Source organism: Carlito syrichta, unplaced genomic scaffold, assembly GCF_000164805.1.
Source record: "Carlito syrichta isolate Samal-C Ts95f unplaced genomic scaffold, Tarsius_syrichta-2.0.1 Scaffold306946, whole genome shotgun sequence".
Lineage (NCBI taxonomy): Eukaryota > Metazoa > Chordata > Mammalia > Primates > Tarsiidae > Carlito > Carlito syrichta.
The window spans coordinates 598741-614448 of NW_007251042.1; the positions used below are offsets into that span (position 1 = coordinate 598741).

General features: G+C 47.5%; 1 protein-coding gene across 2 annotated transcripts in view; it reads right to left on the reverse strand.

The window, feature by feature from the left end:
- The window catches only part of BIN3 (bridging integrator 3), a 47623-nt gene that overhangs the window by 15719 nt on the left and 16196 nt on the right, over nt 1-15708 (reverse strand). Inside the window, exons 2-4 of one of the 2 annotated variants that reach the window (XM_008063555.2) lie at nt 9365-9413; nt 1945-1985; nt 1501-1562 (exon numbers count right to left, since the gene is read on the reverse strand). In XM_008063555.2, coding sequence (XP_008061746.2) covers nt 1501-1562; nt 1945-1985; nt 9365-9413 — 152 coding nt within the window. The remainder of the gene's footprint in view (nt 1-1500; nt 1563-1944; nt 1986-9364; nt 9414-15708) is intronic. The other variant, XM_021715257.1, reaches the window with a different exon arrangement.

The window sequence follows — 15708 nt, forward strand, 5'->3', positions numbered from 1 at the left end:
AAAAAAAAAGAAAAGAAAACTGCTCAAGTGCTCCACAACCAGAACACAACACTACTATGAGGGTGGTATGGCTAAGTGGACTTCAGTGGTTTCTTGATTCTCCTCCCACTGCTCTAAACCTTCTGGTCAGAAGGCGGGGCTGCTTCCACCCCAGGGCCTTTGTGCCTGCTGTCCTGTTTGAGGCCCTCTTCCCTTGGCCATACCTGTGTGGATTACTCTCTCATTCCTTCAGGACTCTGCCCAAGGGCACCTCCTCAGGAAGGCCTCCCTGACCCCGTTGCCCTCTACCTCATTTTTCCTCACAGCACTCGCCACTACTTGACGCTCTAATGCCTACTTACTGATCTCTCGCAGGTTTCCCCTCCTCGAAGGTAAGCTCCCATCCTGCTTTACTGTTGATTCTCCAGCACTAAGACGAGTACCTGGCACACATGGGTGCTCAGTCAGTCTTTGCCAAACCCAAGTCTCATTCAGATCCCATCCTAAAGTGATACGTAGATGTGTCCCTCCCTCTGGAGCCCAAGAAGGAGCCACCAGCAGGAGCCTTGCTGCTGCCACCACCGACAAGGATGACCATGACAACAGGAGCTGCACTCACTGACAGGAGCTGTTCTCAGGGCTTTATGCTGGTTAGCTGACTTCATCTTCTTAGCCAGTCAGTGCGGCACCAGCATTACCTGTTTTCCAGGTAGGGGGACCGAGGCAGAATTTAGTGAGTTGTCCAAGGCTACACAGTGAGAGTCGGAGCTTCTGTTTAGCTTCTGGTCAAGTGCTCGGTGCTCTGGGGTGGGGAGAGTCAAGGCCTCAAGGAAGGGCCTCGAGGAGCGCTTCTTCATGACTCCCAGCCGCTCGTGGCCTCCTCCCTGGGACATGGCCTGTGAGTGAGGTCTCTTAGTACTCCCTGACTCCACAGCTGCCTTTGTCCCTGGGCTCCTGAGCCTAGATTCTCTTCATTTCAAACAAGAACTCCTCAGCAAGAAACCTCCCCAGGGCCACTAGCTGTTTCCAGGCATCTGGGAGCCCCCACTCACCACGGGCCTTTCAGCGTCCTTTGTGATGACAGAATTATCCTGAGGTATTTCTGGACCTGGACTTTAGCCCAGCCTCTTACTTAAACACATAACAGCTTCTGTTCCTGCCGGCACTGGAAAGCCAGTCCCATCAGGCCAGGGACTCTCACCTCTGCAGGGAGGGAATGTGCTGCCTGTTCTCTCTGGACAGCCTGAGCTGGCGGCTCAGATTCTGAGGCAGTGGAGGCATCTGCTTCTAGAAGCTTCTGGCTGTGGTACTGCCCTAGCTGGAATCCCAGGAGAGTCTCACACCCAAAGTGGGGCTGTGGGAGCTCTGTAGGACGTGGTGATCTCGCTGGTGAGGACTGACCTCAGGCTACTTCTCAGGGACACTGGTTGGGAGTCCTTTGAGCATGACTTCAGAGGGGCTGAGGGTGTCCACCTCTGCCCTGCCTGCCCAAGACAGTTGTAAGGATGGCAAGCCACCTACCCAGGTCGGCATCAGTGCTCTTCTTCATGTCTTTCTGTAGCCTCCGTGTCTGCTCTTCCAGCCTGCAAGGCAGAGGACAGGCTGCTTTGGGCCCCGTTCTTTCCCTCTACCGAGCTAAGCCCAAGTGGATACTCTGGAATGTCTGCCAGGGAGAAGGGGCCCTTCTCCACAGGGACTTCTTCCACTGAATGAAGTGCCACTACAAGCTCTGTGTGAGGCCAGACGCCCAAAGGCTATGAGTTAACGACTCTCACACGGCCATCTGCTGGGGGCAGCTTCTGGCAGCTTGGCGACCCGGAGCTGCCCTTGGCTCCCAGGATGCTAACGGGACAAGAGCAGCCTGCTGAAGGGCAGTGAGCAGATGAGGCAGGCTGGATGGAGACCTGGCAGGAGGCGTTGCCCCTCCCCGACTCCCGCCTCATCCTTCTGGGGTCTGACACTCACTGCTGGAGTTTTCCATACTCCCTTTCAAAGTCTCTCTCCACCTGCAACAAGAGAGATAACTCAATCATCGGAGAAGTGACAACGCGGTGGAAAAAGTCTCCCAGCCTGATGCAGCTCTCTCCACACCCTCCCCCGCCTGCAAACAACCCCGTCCAGTTCACACAAGCACCAGCAGCTCATTAATGACACAGTACCCCTGTGTTCCCAAATTAATTAAGTGTCTGATTTAGGGAAGAAGGCTCCCGCCCAGTGGGCCAGGCTGGCAAGCGTGGCAGATCAAGGCTCTGCTCTTTTCCCTGGGAGTCAGGCGCTAGCTGTGCGCCCTCCTCTCTGCCTGGGCAGTCAAGGTGCTCAGAGTGTCACTGGCTCTCGGGAGGCAGTGGGGCGCAGAGGAAGAGGGCGGGTCTGGAGCTAGGGCTGTCTCTGCCACTTACCAGCTCGAGACCCAGGCAGGTCACCTCCTTTCAGGCCTTGCTTTCCTCGTAGGGCCACCTGCCTACTGCCAGGCTCGAGGTGGATGGGGAAAGGCTGGTATCAGACTTCTCCAGTGCCAGGGACACTGACACCGAACGGGTGAGTTCCGAAGCAAATGTTGCCACTTGCAGTGGAAGATGGAGTTAAGAAAGTCTAATATCTTCCAACACCTGAACTTTCCTATTTGTAAAGTGGAGCCTCAAAATGGAGTCTCACAAAGCCAATGACGCCTGAGAGGCAGATGAAGAGGACTAGGCTAGAGGCCTCTCTTTCTGGAGGCAGTCCCAGCTCCCTGGCCAGAGCAGCAGCCGTCGGAGGATGGCCTGCTAGACCTCTGATCTGAGTTGCTGAGAAGTCAAAAGCACTAACACATTTCCACAGCGCTCACTACGTGAATGGAGATCTCCGTGATGTATCCCTGAGGTGGGTGGAACCTTCACGTACTGACAAGATCACCAGGACAGAGGCTAATTACCCTGCCTAAGGTCACACCAATGTGTAGAGTCTGAGCACAGTGGGAACTGAACCCAGGTGGCCTGGCTCCACTGCCTTTACTCATAAATGTAATTCTACCGAAAGGAAAAAAGATGTCTACTGCGACCTAAGAAAGAAGCCTTCCTGGCTGTTCTCTGAGACTCTTGCCACTGAGAGCCCTAGATCCCGACTCACGTGCGCCTCAGGCTGAGGGTCAGAGAGGGCCTGTTTACAGACACTGACCAAGCTAAACTGCTCCCACCACCACTGCCTTCCAGCAGCACTGACCTGATGAGTGTATTCTAAGCTGGTTGACCTCAGCACTCCTCGTTTGGGTTTACATAAATTCAACACAGTCCCAGAACGACAGAACAGTTCTCATGTTACAAGCTAGAAGCCTGGAGCCCAGAGAAGAGAGTGATTTCCTCAGGGACATGGGGCGAATTAGCAACAGAGTAAGGCTAGAATCCAGACTCCTAGTTCAGGTCTTTTTCTTTTTCTTTTTTTTTTTTTTTTTGAGTTGGAGTCTCACCTGGTCGCCCAGACTGGAGTGCAGTGGCCGCTCCCGGCCACCACAGCCTCGACCTCCTGGGCTCCGGCGATCCTTCCGCCTCAGCCTTCCGAGTAGCCGGAATTACAGGCACGCGCTACCACGCCCAGCTAATGTTTTGATTTTATTGTAGAGATGAAGTCTCGCCTACCCAGGCAATCCACTCACCTCAGCCTCCCAAAGGCACGGGATTACAGGCTGAGCCACCGAGCCCGACTCTTTTTCTTTTTCAAATTTAAACATTCATTCCTCCCACATGCATTTATTGAGCACCTACTAAGTGTGATGCATTCTGCCAGCTGCTGCTGGGATACCCTGGTAACCAAAACAGACCTGTGCCTCCTGGTGGGAGAGATAAACAACAGACAGATCTACATATAACTGCTAACATGGTGGGCTCTATGGAGGGCAGGGGCAGAGGGAATGACACAAACAGCCCTCAGGGCATGACAGTCTCCCTTCCATGGAGATAGGGAGACAGTTGTGCCTTCCTCATTTGAACCATGCAATTTGGAGGCAGGAAAACATGGTCTTTTTTCTCACTTGATGATCCTAGCATCTAGAACCTTACATTAAATTATGAAGTAAATTCACCATGGGTGCTCCAGCCTCCCATCCCGCAATCTTTCTTTCTCTTTTCAGCAAACTGACTATTTCTCCACCCAGGAACCCAGTATTTTCATCGTCACCTTCCTTAGGAGCCAGCAAAAGTCACTCTTAAAAAAAAAAACCTTCAAAATTCACTCCTACTTAAAGCACATATGCTTGATAAGAGTTTAAGTGTTACGTATACCCAGAGGATTTGCAGTTTGCAGGAACCAAAGCCTTAGCTAAAGGCTAATGAAAAGGCTCCAGCGCAATTGCAGGTAGATTTGTTTTGGGGTGAAGGAGACTCGCCAGGCCCTTGAAAGTCTGCACTTTGGTGCAGTTTTAGTCCTTTCTCCAGCAGGGCTGTGGAGGAATATGAATCAGAGGAATGAGCAGGAATAGGGAAGACATGAACTCTTATACTGGCTGTGGAGCCTTAAAATAATGCCTAGCATTTCTGAGCCTCAGTTTCTTTTCAGTAAAATGGGATAATGTCATTTAGTCACACCCTATATAAATTTTAGGTGGCTTACAAGGAAATAGTTTTTAACAATGTCAGCCTGGGGGGAGGGGGATAAATAACAATGTCAGCCTTGGTGGCTTGTTTTGAGGATTAAGGGGCAATGCCTGTAGAGCATGTCACAAGGTGTCTGGCCCATACCAATGCTCACTCAGTGTTCATTTCCTTGTGCCTCTCCTGCTTGCCAGGGTACTGGGAGAAGCAGAGTGGGCTGGGGCTGAAGGCTGGGTTGAAACCCTCTAGCAAAGAGGAGTCGCTGCCCCAAGCACACAGGAAACAGGTAGTTAGGGAGCCCCGGCTTTGGCTAAGTGTGGAGTCCTGGGTACTGTGACAGTGCTCTAGGTACATCTCCTTTTTTACCTCGTGAGATGTGACAGCTGAGCAGCATCTTTACATACTAAAGTATTTATTTCCAGAGAGACAAAGCATTTATTGGCCAGAATCAGGCTCTCCTAGAGAGATAACACACAGTAGGTGCTCTGCTGGAGGGGAGGCGCGAGCACATGCTGAACTCCAGCGCCACAGCCTCCGGCCCTCGTCCTCTCTTTTGCAATGCCCCGAGTATGCTGATATGTGTGTGGGATGTCAGAGAACACCTGGCCTCCATGGCTGGGGACTGCATGGACTTGCACAGGGAGGGACTTCAGGTTTCCAACTAGGCTGGATCATTTTGGAAGACTGGAAACTCAAAGTCTCACAGTGGAAGCTGAACAGCAAGACAAGGGTGGGGGTGGGTGTGCTCTTTCTACTTGATGCCGCTCAAGGCCATCTGACAGCTGACTTCAGCTCCCTGCTAGACAGGGGTGGGGGCTACAGTGCACTGGTCCCGAAATATTGCTCCTCTACTGGAGAAAGACTCAAGAGGGGCACTGCCAGAATTCCAGTCCCTTAGATAATGGCTCTGGGAATAAGGGGACATACTGGAGCCTCATTCCAAGGTGCATGCATTCTGAGGAAAAGAGCCAAACAGGAAAGATCTGAACATCTTTGAATGCTTGATGCCTTTGCCAAAAAGGCAATTGGACCCCAGTCAACAACACAAGTATAAACACATGTGTGTGGACTGTCAGGGGACCAGGACGGGCTGCGCCAGGCTGGCGAGGTTAGTGCAGGGAGAATCAAGCTCCAGGCACTACCCTTGGCTGCTCCCTGCATCCATTCCCCACAGCTGGGGTGGGAGGGAGGGGCTGTGCTGTACACGGCTCTCTCCGCAGTGCCTAGGTCAGGCCCTGGCACTGCGCAGGAACTCAGTATCTGTTCAATGAATGAAGAGGCTCAGTTCCTACCCAAACTCACACTCATGGTGAGGTGAAAAAGGAAACCATCAGGCAGGCCGGGCTCTGATCCCAGGGCTGAGCAAAGTTGCAGCAGCTCAGAACCCTCAGCATCCTGGGAAGTCCCTCCTTCAAGGGATGCTCTGGGCTCCCCCTCCATATGACCCAACGGGATTAGGGAAGATTAATGAGCCTGAGGCCTTGCCACTTGGCATGTGAAACTCCTTCTCAAGTGGAGCGGTTGTGTGGCCGGACTCTTCCTGCCCTGACTTCGCAGAGTGCCCATCTGGCGAGGAATCTCGGTGTGTGCTTTCCTTGTGCACAAGACCCAGGGTAACCCTTGCTTTGGAGGCACAGGTAGAACGCAGCTTCGAAGAGCTCTTCCACCCTCCAGGTAATGCAGGGAAGTGCGGCTGCTTCTCTCACCACTGAGATGCTCCAGCCACTTTATGGGCCTGGGGAGCAGGAGGGGAGTAGGCGGAAGTTTAGGATTGGGAGGGGGTGTCTTTGTACTCGGGTCCGATGGTCAGCCTCAGCAGAGAACACGCCATTCCAGCCAAAGCCTTGGCAATAATGGAATGTGCGTTAATAACCTGGGCAAGCCGGGCTCAGTGGCTCAGCCTGTAATCCCGCGCCTTTGGGAGGCTGAGGTGAGTGGATTGCCTGAGCCCGCGGGTTCGAGACCTGCCTGGGCAGCGAGACCTCATCTCTACAATAAATCAAAAAATTAGCCGGACTTGGTAGCGCATGCCTGTAATTCCGGCTACTCGGAAGGCTGAGGCGGAAGGATCGCCGGAGCCCAGCAGGCGAGGCTGCGGTGGCCGGGAGCGGCCACTGCACTCCAGTCTGGGCGACCGAGTGAGACTCCAACTCAAAAAAAAAAAACAAACCAAAAAAAAAAAAACCTGGGCATAGGCCGGGCTTGGTGGCTCAGCCTGTAATCCCAGTACTTTAGGAGGCTGAAGTGAGTGGATTGCCTGAGCCCACGGTTTGAGAACCCCCTAGGCAAATTGGTGAGACCTCATCTCTACAATAAATCAAAAAATTAGCCGGGTGTGGTGGCATGCGCCTGTAGTTCCAGCTACTTGGAAGGCTGAGGCGGAAGGATCACCGCAGCCCAGCAGGTCGAGGCTGCGGTGGCCGGGAGCGTGCCACTGCACTCCAGCCTGGGCGACAGAGTGAGACTCCAACTAAAAAAAAAATAACCTGGGCATAGGAGAACAGTGAGGGTGAAGACACAATGCTTTCTTTGTGTCTGACAGTTGGGTGCCTTGAGCCAAAAACCTCCTGAAACTCCCTGAAGATAACATGAGCATTTCTTCCCATGACAGGGGCACCATGACTTCCAGTAACCCAGGCAGCCACATCTGCTGCCCTCCCTGCAAGTGCCTGGGCAAGAACAACAGAGTGCGTCACCACTGTTCGGGGGCAGCTGCCAGAGATACTGAGACAACTGTACAGCCCAGGCCTGTTTTCGGAGTGAAGGGAGGGTAGGGTGAGAATGAGACTAAAGAGGCAGGGTCTTGCTACATATACTCCAGTGCCTCTGGGGTGTGAGGGTATAAGCCAAGGAAGCTCCACTCTAAGCTGTAGCTCGGTTGAGATTCCTTGTGAGAGATCAAAGGCCCAGTTGATGACTTCACTGCATCGGGGTATCTAACTACTTGGGACAGGCTGAGTCCTTGATGGCTCACAAAGTGAGTCAAATCAAGCAGTTTCCTGTAATGTAGCTGATAGTTACTGAGGGCTCAGTATGTGCCAGACCAGACACTGCGTTAAGTGCCTCATATGTAGCACCCTGTGTGAGCCTCATGAGACATCTGTGACACAGGGTCTATTATGTCATTTTACAAATGAGAAAATGAAGGCTAAGGTTAAGGAGGTTAAGGAACGATCCCAAGGCCACAGCTTGCATATGGCAGAGCCAAGAGAGATATCCAGGCTGCCAGCCCGACTTCTTAACTCCTACAGTATTCTATTTGCAGGAGCAGATGCCATAAATGGAGGGCCCCAACTCCATCACCAATGAGACAGAGACAAGGAAGAAGAGAGGAGGTCGTGTGCATATCTGCCCTTTCCTGGAAGTCCTTACCTCTCCTCAGATTAAGGGACCCAGAGATCTTTCTGTCTATAAACTCTGGCAAACAAGTGGGGAACTGCATTCTAGCCTATACTTTTCTGTGGAGAACAAAGGACATTTCGATAAATGTTAGGGTGCTGGGAGAGTTTTCTGATTGTTTGCCTGTTTTTTGTAGTGAGCATTGGGAATAAAAGACCCTTCTCAAAACTACTTCCCTTTCAGCTCTGCCATGAATTAAACTCTGGAGACTCAAAGCCACACCTTCCCACTTCCTGCAGCCAGGGAGAGCCCAACATTTGCACACCCAGATTCTTTGGGCTTCGGCTGAGGGCCTCCGCAGATGGTCAGTCTCTGTATGGGAGGTAAACGCTGAGTCAACCAGCAACCTGCCTTTGCATGAAGTAAGGACGGTTCTTTTAACTCAGGCCCATTTCCTTTCAAGTGACCTAGATGGGGCCATTGGTCAGATGTGTGCCAAACTTCCCACCAAGCTCAAGTAATATCTTTCCTGTAGTTCTGAGAGCTCAGCCAAGGAGAGAAGACGTTAGTAAGACAAAGAGCACTGTTAAGGGCTGGGATGATAGAGACAAGGGCCTCCACCATATGGACAGTGCTGGGCCTTCTGGGGTTGCCACATGAGAGAGGCTCTGCAGCTGTGGTCTCCCATGTTAAAATGAAGAGACCACTCATACTGCTGCTGAGGGAGGTGAAGAGTCTATTCTGAACTAGAATTCCAAAACCTAGGAGATCTTCATGGCCCGAGGCAGCATAAAGCAAGGGAAAAAGTACTGACCAGAGGCTCAAACCTGAGTTCTAATTCCAGTTCTGGCAGTGTAGGGTTTTTATAGCCTTAAAAAGTCCCAGAAACTCCATGGGCTTTGCATTCCTCATCAGAAAAATGCAGGAGGTTGGACTAGATGATCTCTGTGGGCTTTCAGTTCTAACCTTCTAAATCTGATTCTCTTCCTCTCCTATTCTGAAGATAAAATAAGACTAAAAACTGCAGGCTTTAAAAAAGGGTGGGGTCCACCTAGGGCATCTAGAAAAACTTCCTGATCTTTTCTGCAGCTAAGTGCCAGAAATAAAGGCCTGGCCATGTTTCTGGCGGGGGTCTATGTTTCAGGAGCCTCTTAGGAAAAGTGTAGCCCAGGCCAGTGCCCAGAGGTAGACTGGTCAGAAGTAGTACCTTCCTCTACATCTGTGTAATCTATCTCTTCCACCTGCCCAAGGACGGGGAGAGTCCAGGTCGACCTGGGGGGGAGGGAGGGGGGACGTACTCAGGAAAGGAGAACCTCCAAGCCCATCTACGCAAGATTCTAGATCCACATGAGTGGGAATGGGAATGAGGCCGAGGCTGCTGTCTTCCCAGCCTCAAGACATGTTGGGTCAAAGCTCTGGTTCTATGCAAAGGCCATGTGACACAGAACTAAGTCTCCAAGTGAAACAATCGGGTTACTCACTGTTTTGGGAACAATCTGTTTCTTGGGCTGCCCAATCTTGAAAGGAATCCTATGAGAGAAAGAGATAAAGAGGGCAACTGTGAGAAATGGGAAGGATGTGGTAGAAAGAATAGCTGCAGTAACTGGCTGAGGAAGAGTGGCAGTGGCTTGCTACCAGTACTATGTACCCTGGTAGGTGAAGGACCATCAGTACCGGGGTTTGTTTCTAGGAGAGAGAGAGAGACCTTCCCATAGATAATATCAGACAGGTTCTTGGGCATTGCCTTCTGCCCCAGAGTGACTGTCATTGAAATACATTGAAAAAGCCAGATGTGGTGGTTCACGCCTCTAATCTGAGTACTTTGGGAGGCAGAGATGAGAGGATTGCCTGAGCCCAGGGGTTTGAGATCAGCCTGGGCAACTTGGCGAGTCTCTAGAATAAATCAAAAAACTTAGCTGGGCATGGTGATACACATCTGTAGCTCCAGCTACTTGGAAGGCTGAGGTAGAAGGATCGCCTGAGCCCAGCAGGTTGAGGCTGTGGTGGCTGTGAGTGTGCCACTGCACTCCAGCCTGGGCGACAGAGTTAGACTCCAAATCTAAATAAATAAATAAAAAGCAAGAGCAGGAGAGGGGAGGCACTGTGTGAATAACAATCACTAAAACCTTGTGTCTAGAGGAGCAGCAAAGTCAGAAATTACAGACTCACTGTAACAGCTATCATCTGTGAAAACACCACTGAAATCACCTGTGGTCTATATAGGTGCTTTGCTACTTCTCTATAAGAGGGACAAACTGTGGATCAGTAGAGCATCTTGGGAGGCTGGGGAGAGAGGACAAATTACAGGGACACTGATGACTGACCAGGTTGGGTTATTTCCCTCAGAAGACTGACAGAATTCAAATGCAGCTAACTTGGAGAAGAATCTGAAACCCAGCGTTAAATCTGCCTTGGACTTGCTTTGAAGCTATGAGCCTCAGACTCCCACTTTGAAATGGAAGACAGCTTGGCATAACAGAAGGAAGGTCATGAGTAGAGGAGTCCAAACTCGAGCACCAGCCCAGCCTCCACCTCCAGCATGCGGGTTCTGCTCCAGCAGGTAACCACTGCACTGGGACATCATTTCTTACTCTGTGAAATGAGTAGATTAAAAAAGACCATTGAGAGGCCTCCCCAAGACACTGAACATTCTATGATTCTCCAATTCTAGAAGGAAAAGCGCAGCAGCCAGGCTAGAAAGCCAACACAATGCACCCCAGTAGCTCTAGAAAGGGTAGGCTCCCCACCCCAGGTAGGACCTGTGCCCAGAACCCCTGGGGACAAGCTCTGGAAGAAGCTCTCAGTCAGCCATGCTTACTACTCTGCTCTCTGGAGTGGGCAGAGGCTCTTCAGTTCAAACCTCCCGCTCCAGGCTGTACCAGACCCAGCTTACCAGCCCCTGGCCCCACCCTTCCCTCCACATCCCCTCCTCCCTGAGCCTGCCTTTGTTTGGCCCCAACTGACCAACGCACTGTTGCTAAACCCAACGGTATAATTAACCACCGATAATAACCCCAGACAACGATCCGGTGGAGGGGATGGGCCAGTCTGAGTCACAGTGGTTTAAATTTAATTTCTGGAGGACATCCTGTTTATTGTCAACCCAGTCCCATAATTTGGGAGTGTTAACCCTTTGGGGGCTGGCCGAGTCACGTGGCTTCTGTAGACAGATACTCTCTGGCTATATAATTACCAGGGGAGAAAGGTAAAGTATGGAACTGAAAAGGAAAGAAAAAATGACATTGTGATTTCCCTTTCTCAGACTTAAAGAGGAAAAGTTCAAGAAGAGGAAAAGTTCAAGGGGGGAATGACTTCTCTCCCCAAGCCCAGTCACATTTCCCACAATCGGGAATTGGAACTGACGGACACAGGCTTTGGAAAGCAAACAAGTGCCCTCAAGAATATTCTGGAGACAGAACACATGAGGTCTTGGTGGCACTCCAGAGAGATGGGCCATATTCTGTGAGTGGCACACTGCAGTGGAAGGAGCTCTCGACCTGGTGTCAGAAAACCTGGCCTCTGCCTCTGACCAGTTTTGTGATTTTAACAAACCATAATCTCTCTGGAGCCCAGTTTCTTAAACCATGAAACAAAGGAGTTGGAATCCCTTTAGCTTATCTAAAACTGGAAATCTAAATTGAATCTCCAATCCAAGAATATGGGGAGAAAGATGAGAATTCTAAAGAAGGCTCAGAGTGATCTTCAAAATGACTCTTGCAGTCTAGTACCACTGACTAGGGACCAATAAATTAGGAACACAGATTCCATTATTTGTGGTGCCACCGCCTCTCTCTAAATCTTAATTTAGAATCACAGTATTTTTAGAACTGCAAGTTACCATAGAAATTTTTTTCCAGTTCAACCCTCTCATACTGTAGATGAGGAAGCAGATCCAGAGAGCTTCAGTGACTGGCCCAGGGTCACTCTGCTGGTTTGCAAGAGAACCAGGACTAGGTAACCAGGGACCCTGGTTTCTGGCCCAGTTTTCTCACTGCTATCCACAGTTCAGTAATCTTTTCACACAAATCTGTGAAACATATTTAATCAAAATACCCAGTCTTAAAGTAGTACAGAATTAGTGGGGTTCATTGCTGTTTAAGAGCCTGGCAATGAGAGTGGAGAGCATCTGTGCTAAACTGGGTGCCCTGGCACAAGTGAGGTCATGTACACTGGCAGATGGAGTCAGGTCTCTCCCTGTATTTCCGCCACGGTACTGACGATCACAGACAACTTCTTTTCAACTCGCCTGCTCAAAAGCCCAGCTGCTATCTGCTAGAACACCTTTAGAAAAATAAACTTTGTATTTAAAAGCTTTAGATTACCAAAAAAATTGTGAAGAAAGGATATAATTTCTCTCTCCCTTGCACTCAGTTTCCCTTTATTGACATTAGTATATTGACATCAGTGATACTAGTATGGTACATGTGTCACACTTAAAGAACCAATATGGATATATTCAAGACTTGATGCAGATTTCCTTAGTTTCCCCCAGTGTCCTTTTTCTGTTCTAGGATCTCACCTGGGACACCAAATTAACTGAGTCATGTTCCCTTAAGCTCCTCTTGGCTGTGATGGTTTCTCAAACTCTCCTTGATTTTGATGATCTTGACAGTCTTAAGGAGTGCTGGTCAGGCATTCTATGGAACACCTTCAACTGGGATTTCTCTGATGTTTTTCTCCTGACTAGACAGGAGTTATGGATTTTGAGAAGATCACCGAGCTGAAGGGCCATTCTCATCACATCATATCAAGGGGACACACTATCAACATGACTTATCCCTACTGATATTGACCTTGAACACCAGGCTGAGGCAGTCTTTTCCAGGTGTTTCCACTATAAAGTCACTCCCCATCCTTTCTTTCCATACCGTACTCTTTTAGAGGAAGCCACTATGCCGAGTCCTATTTGTTATTTATTCAATCATTCAACATGAACTCATAGATGACCAAGGTTAATATTTTGGTGCTGTTAGTTATATTTTTAAAATTTTCAGAAAGAAAAACAACTAAAGCAAATATGCCAAATGTTAGTAGTGGTTAATTCTGGGTGGTGAGAATATGATTACTGTTTTCTTCTTTGCACTTTCCTTTTTTTTTTTTTTTAATGAACCAAAAAAACTCCTTCAGTTTTTTTTCCTTGACTACAAAAAAATAGCAAAATACCAGTGTTAAAAACCTGGAAGAAGTGGAAAAACACAAAAGACAAAACACACACACATAAACCCCAAAGGAAAAAAATAAACAGTAATACCCTGAATCACAGTGTGTACATGTGTGTGCATGTGCACATATATTTACATAATCTAAAAAAGTATAAAGAAAACATATATCATGAATGTCTTTATATGCCAATATATGCTTTTCATCATTCTAATTTTTAAGAGGTACAGAAATAAAACAAGTGGTACAGGTGTATAGTGAAAACATACCACTCACTTTATTTCTATAACTACATGTTTACTGTTAGTCATCTCAACTGTCTCAAATTTTTTTTCTATTATAAACAAAAACTCTAAAGCTAAATCTAATAGCCAAATTTTTGTGCACACCAAAGATTCATTAGTCACACAAGATCAATTCTCGGAACTGGAATTGCTGGGTCAAAAGATACATACACGTTCAAGCTTTGATACATTTTGCTAAACTGCCCTAGAGACACATTAAAACAGTTAACATTTTTAGAAAGATTGAAACAGTTTACATTTTACTGCCTGCCCTTTGGCTTGTATATCAGGGTTCTTTTCCTGGATTAGTGTTCGACTTTCTCTTTTGTACCTATTTGTGTTTAATGCACAGAAACTTTTGATTAGTATGAAGTGAAATCTACCAAATCTATCTTTTCATTTGTGATTTCTTCCTTTGGTGTCATACCAAGAAAGACTTGCTCCCTCTATCCTGACAACTTATAATTATTCATCCATATTTACTTTATTACTTTTTATGACTGCCTTTTATTAATCTAAATTTAACTTGTTATCAGAGTTATACATGTGCATAGTTTAACAAGGCGACATAATTTCTGAAGTAAAACATTATTTCCTAGGACCCCCTCATTTGCCAGAGAAAAACACTTCCAACTCAGTTGGTTTTTTGTTAACCTTTGCATATCTAAAGAAAAATGCCTATATTGCTACCTCATGTTAGGTTTTTAGGCACTAACTATTGACCTTTTACGTTGGAAGTAGTTACCCTATTCTACAAAGCCACACTTGCAACCTCCCTTCTCCATGCAGTTCCATTATAACTTGGTCAGATCAACAGTAAGCACATTACTAGGAGGATGTTCCACCTTGTTTTCGATTCTTCATGTGGTAGCCAGCAGCAGGTTGTTCAGCCTCAAAGTTTCAGAAGACTGCAGTTTCAGGCGATGTACTGAATCACAACCTTGTGAGAGTTCCCAAGCAAAACCCCCAAATTCCTGACCAACAGAAACTGTTTATTGTTGTTTCCAGCCACTAAGTTGTAGGATAATTTGTCACGAAGCAATACATAATTATAATACTGCATAACTGATAATTGTCACTTTTCTTTCATTTGCTTAATTGTTTATGTACTTATCCCTAATTTAATGTGTGGTCTAATTCCACTCGTAATATATTCATTCATTCATATCAAGTATTTTCCTCTCGAAGCAGTCTGCACCGAAGCTGTTGCCTTGCTCCAATTTGGACTGGCTGCCCGATACCCAGGACATGCAGCTGTCCTCCTCGGCACTCCCTCCATCATCCTTGCAGGAATTCCTTTGACCCCTCTCCCATGATTTTTCCCTAGTCTCTTCTTTCTTGGTTTACTTCTTATTTGGGCAGGAACAAAGTGTGTGGGAAATCATTTTTGAGACTCTGCATATCCTAAAAATGTTTTATTCTACCCGCTGGCTAGTTTGGCTATAGAATTATAGCTAGACAAAATTTCTTTCAGAATTTCAAAGGCATTGTTTCACTGTCTTCTAACTTCCTAGTACTGCTGTAATGAAGTCTGAAGCCACTCTGATTCCTACTTTTTGTATGTGACTTGTTTATTTTCATTATGCAATCCTATAGGATCATATGTTTATCCTAGTATTGTAAACATGTCACAACTGATGTATCTTGTGGGTCTATTTTCATCCTCTGTGCTGAGTACTCATACAACTGTTCAATCTGGCAACTAATAATCCTTAGGTCTGGGACTGGGATTATAAAAAATTGTTTTTATCTCCTCCATTTTCTCTGTTTCTTACTTCTAAAATTGTCATAATTGTGATGTTGGCCTTCCTTGGCTGGTTCTCTAATATGTTTTTCAACGTTTTCTCAATTTTATCTTCTAACACTTTTGAAGAGTTTTTTTCATTTCTGCTACCAGATTTTTAATTTGTAAGTGTTTTTTAATTTTCAGGATGTCCTTTCTTAAAAATGTTATAGTTTTTATTTCATGGATGCTTTATCTTTTTGAGGATCTTAATGGCAGCTTTAAAAAAAGTCTCTCTTTTTAGTCTAGTTGCTTTTTTTTTCTATTTAATATTTATTTTTCATACTAAATGCTTTCCTTGGATGTGTGGTAATTCTTGATTGCCTGCTCTCATACATGACTGGGAGATTAAAAAAAAAAAAAAAAAAAGCTGCCCAAAAGTTCTAAGCACATGGATCATGTCTGTCTACTGTGTAGGGTGGTCTGGCTTAACAGTTTTATGGGGAACTCCCTGTTGTCAGTATCCTTTTAGTCTTTTCTCCTGGGGAGGTAAAATCTCCTAGAGAAGATTCTTCCAATCTCCTGCTTGGGAATGAAGGCCCAGCTCAGCTTACTGGGAGCTCAGTGAGTGGAAGAGGTGGGGGCGAGGGGGGGCGGG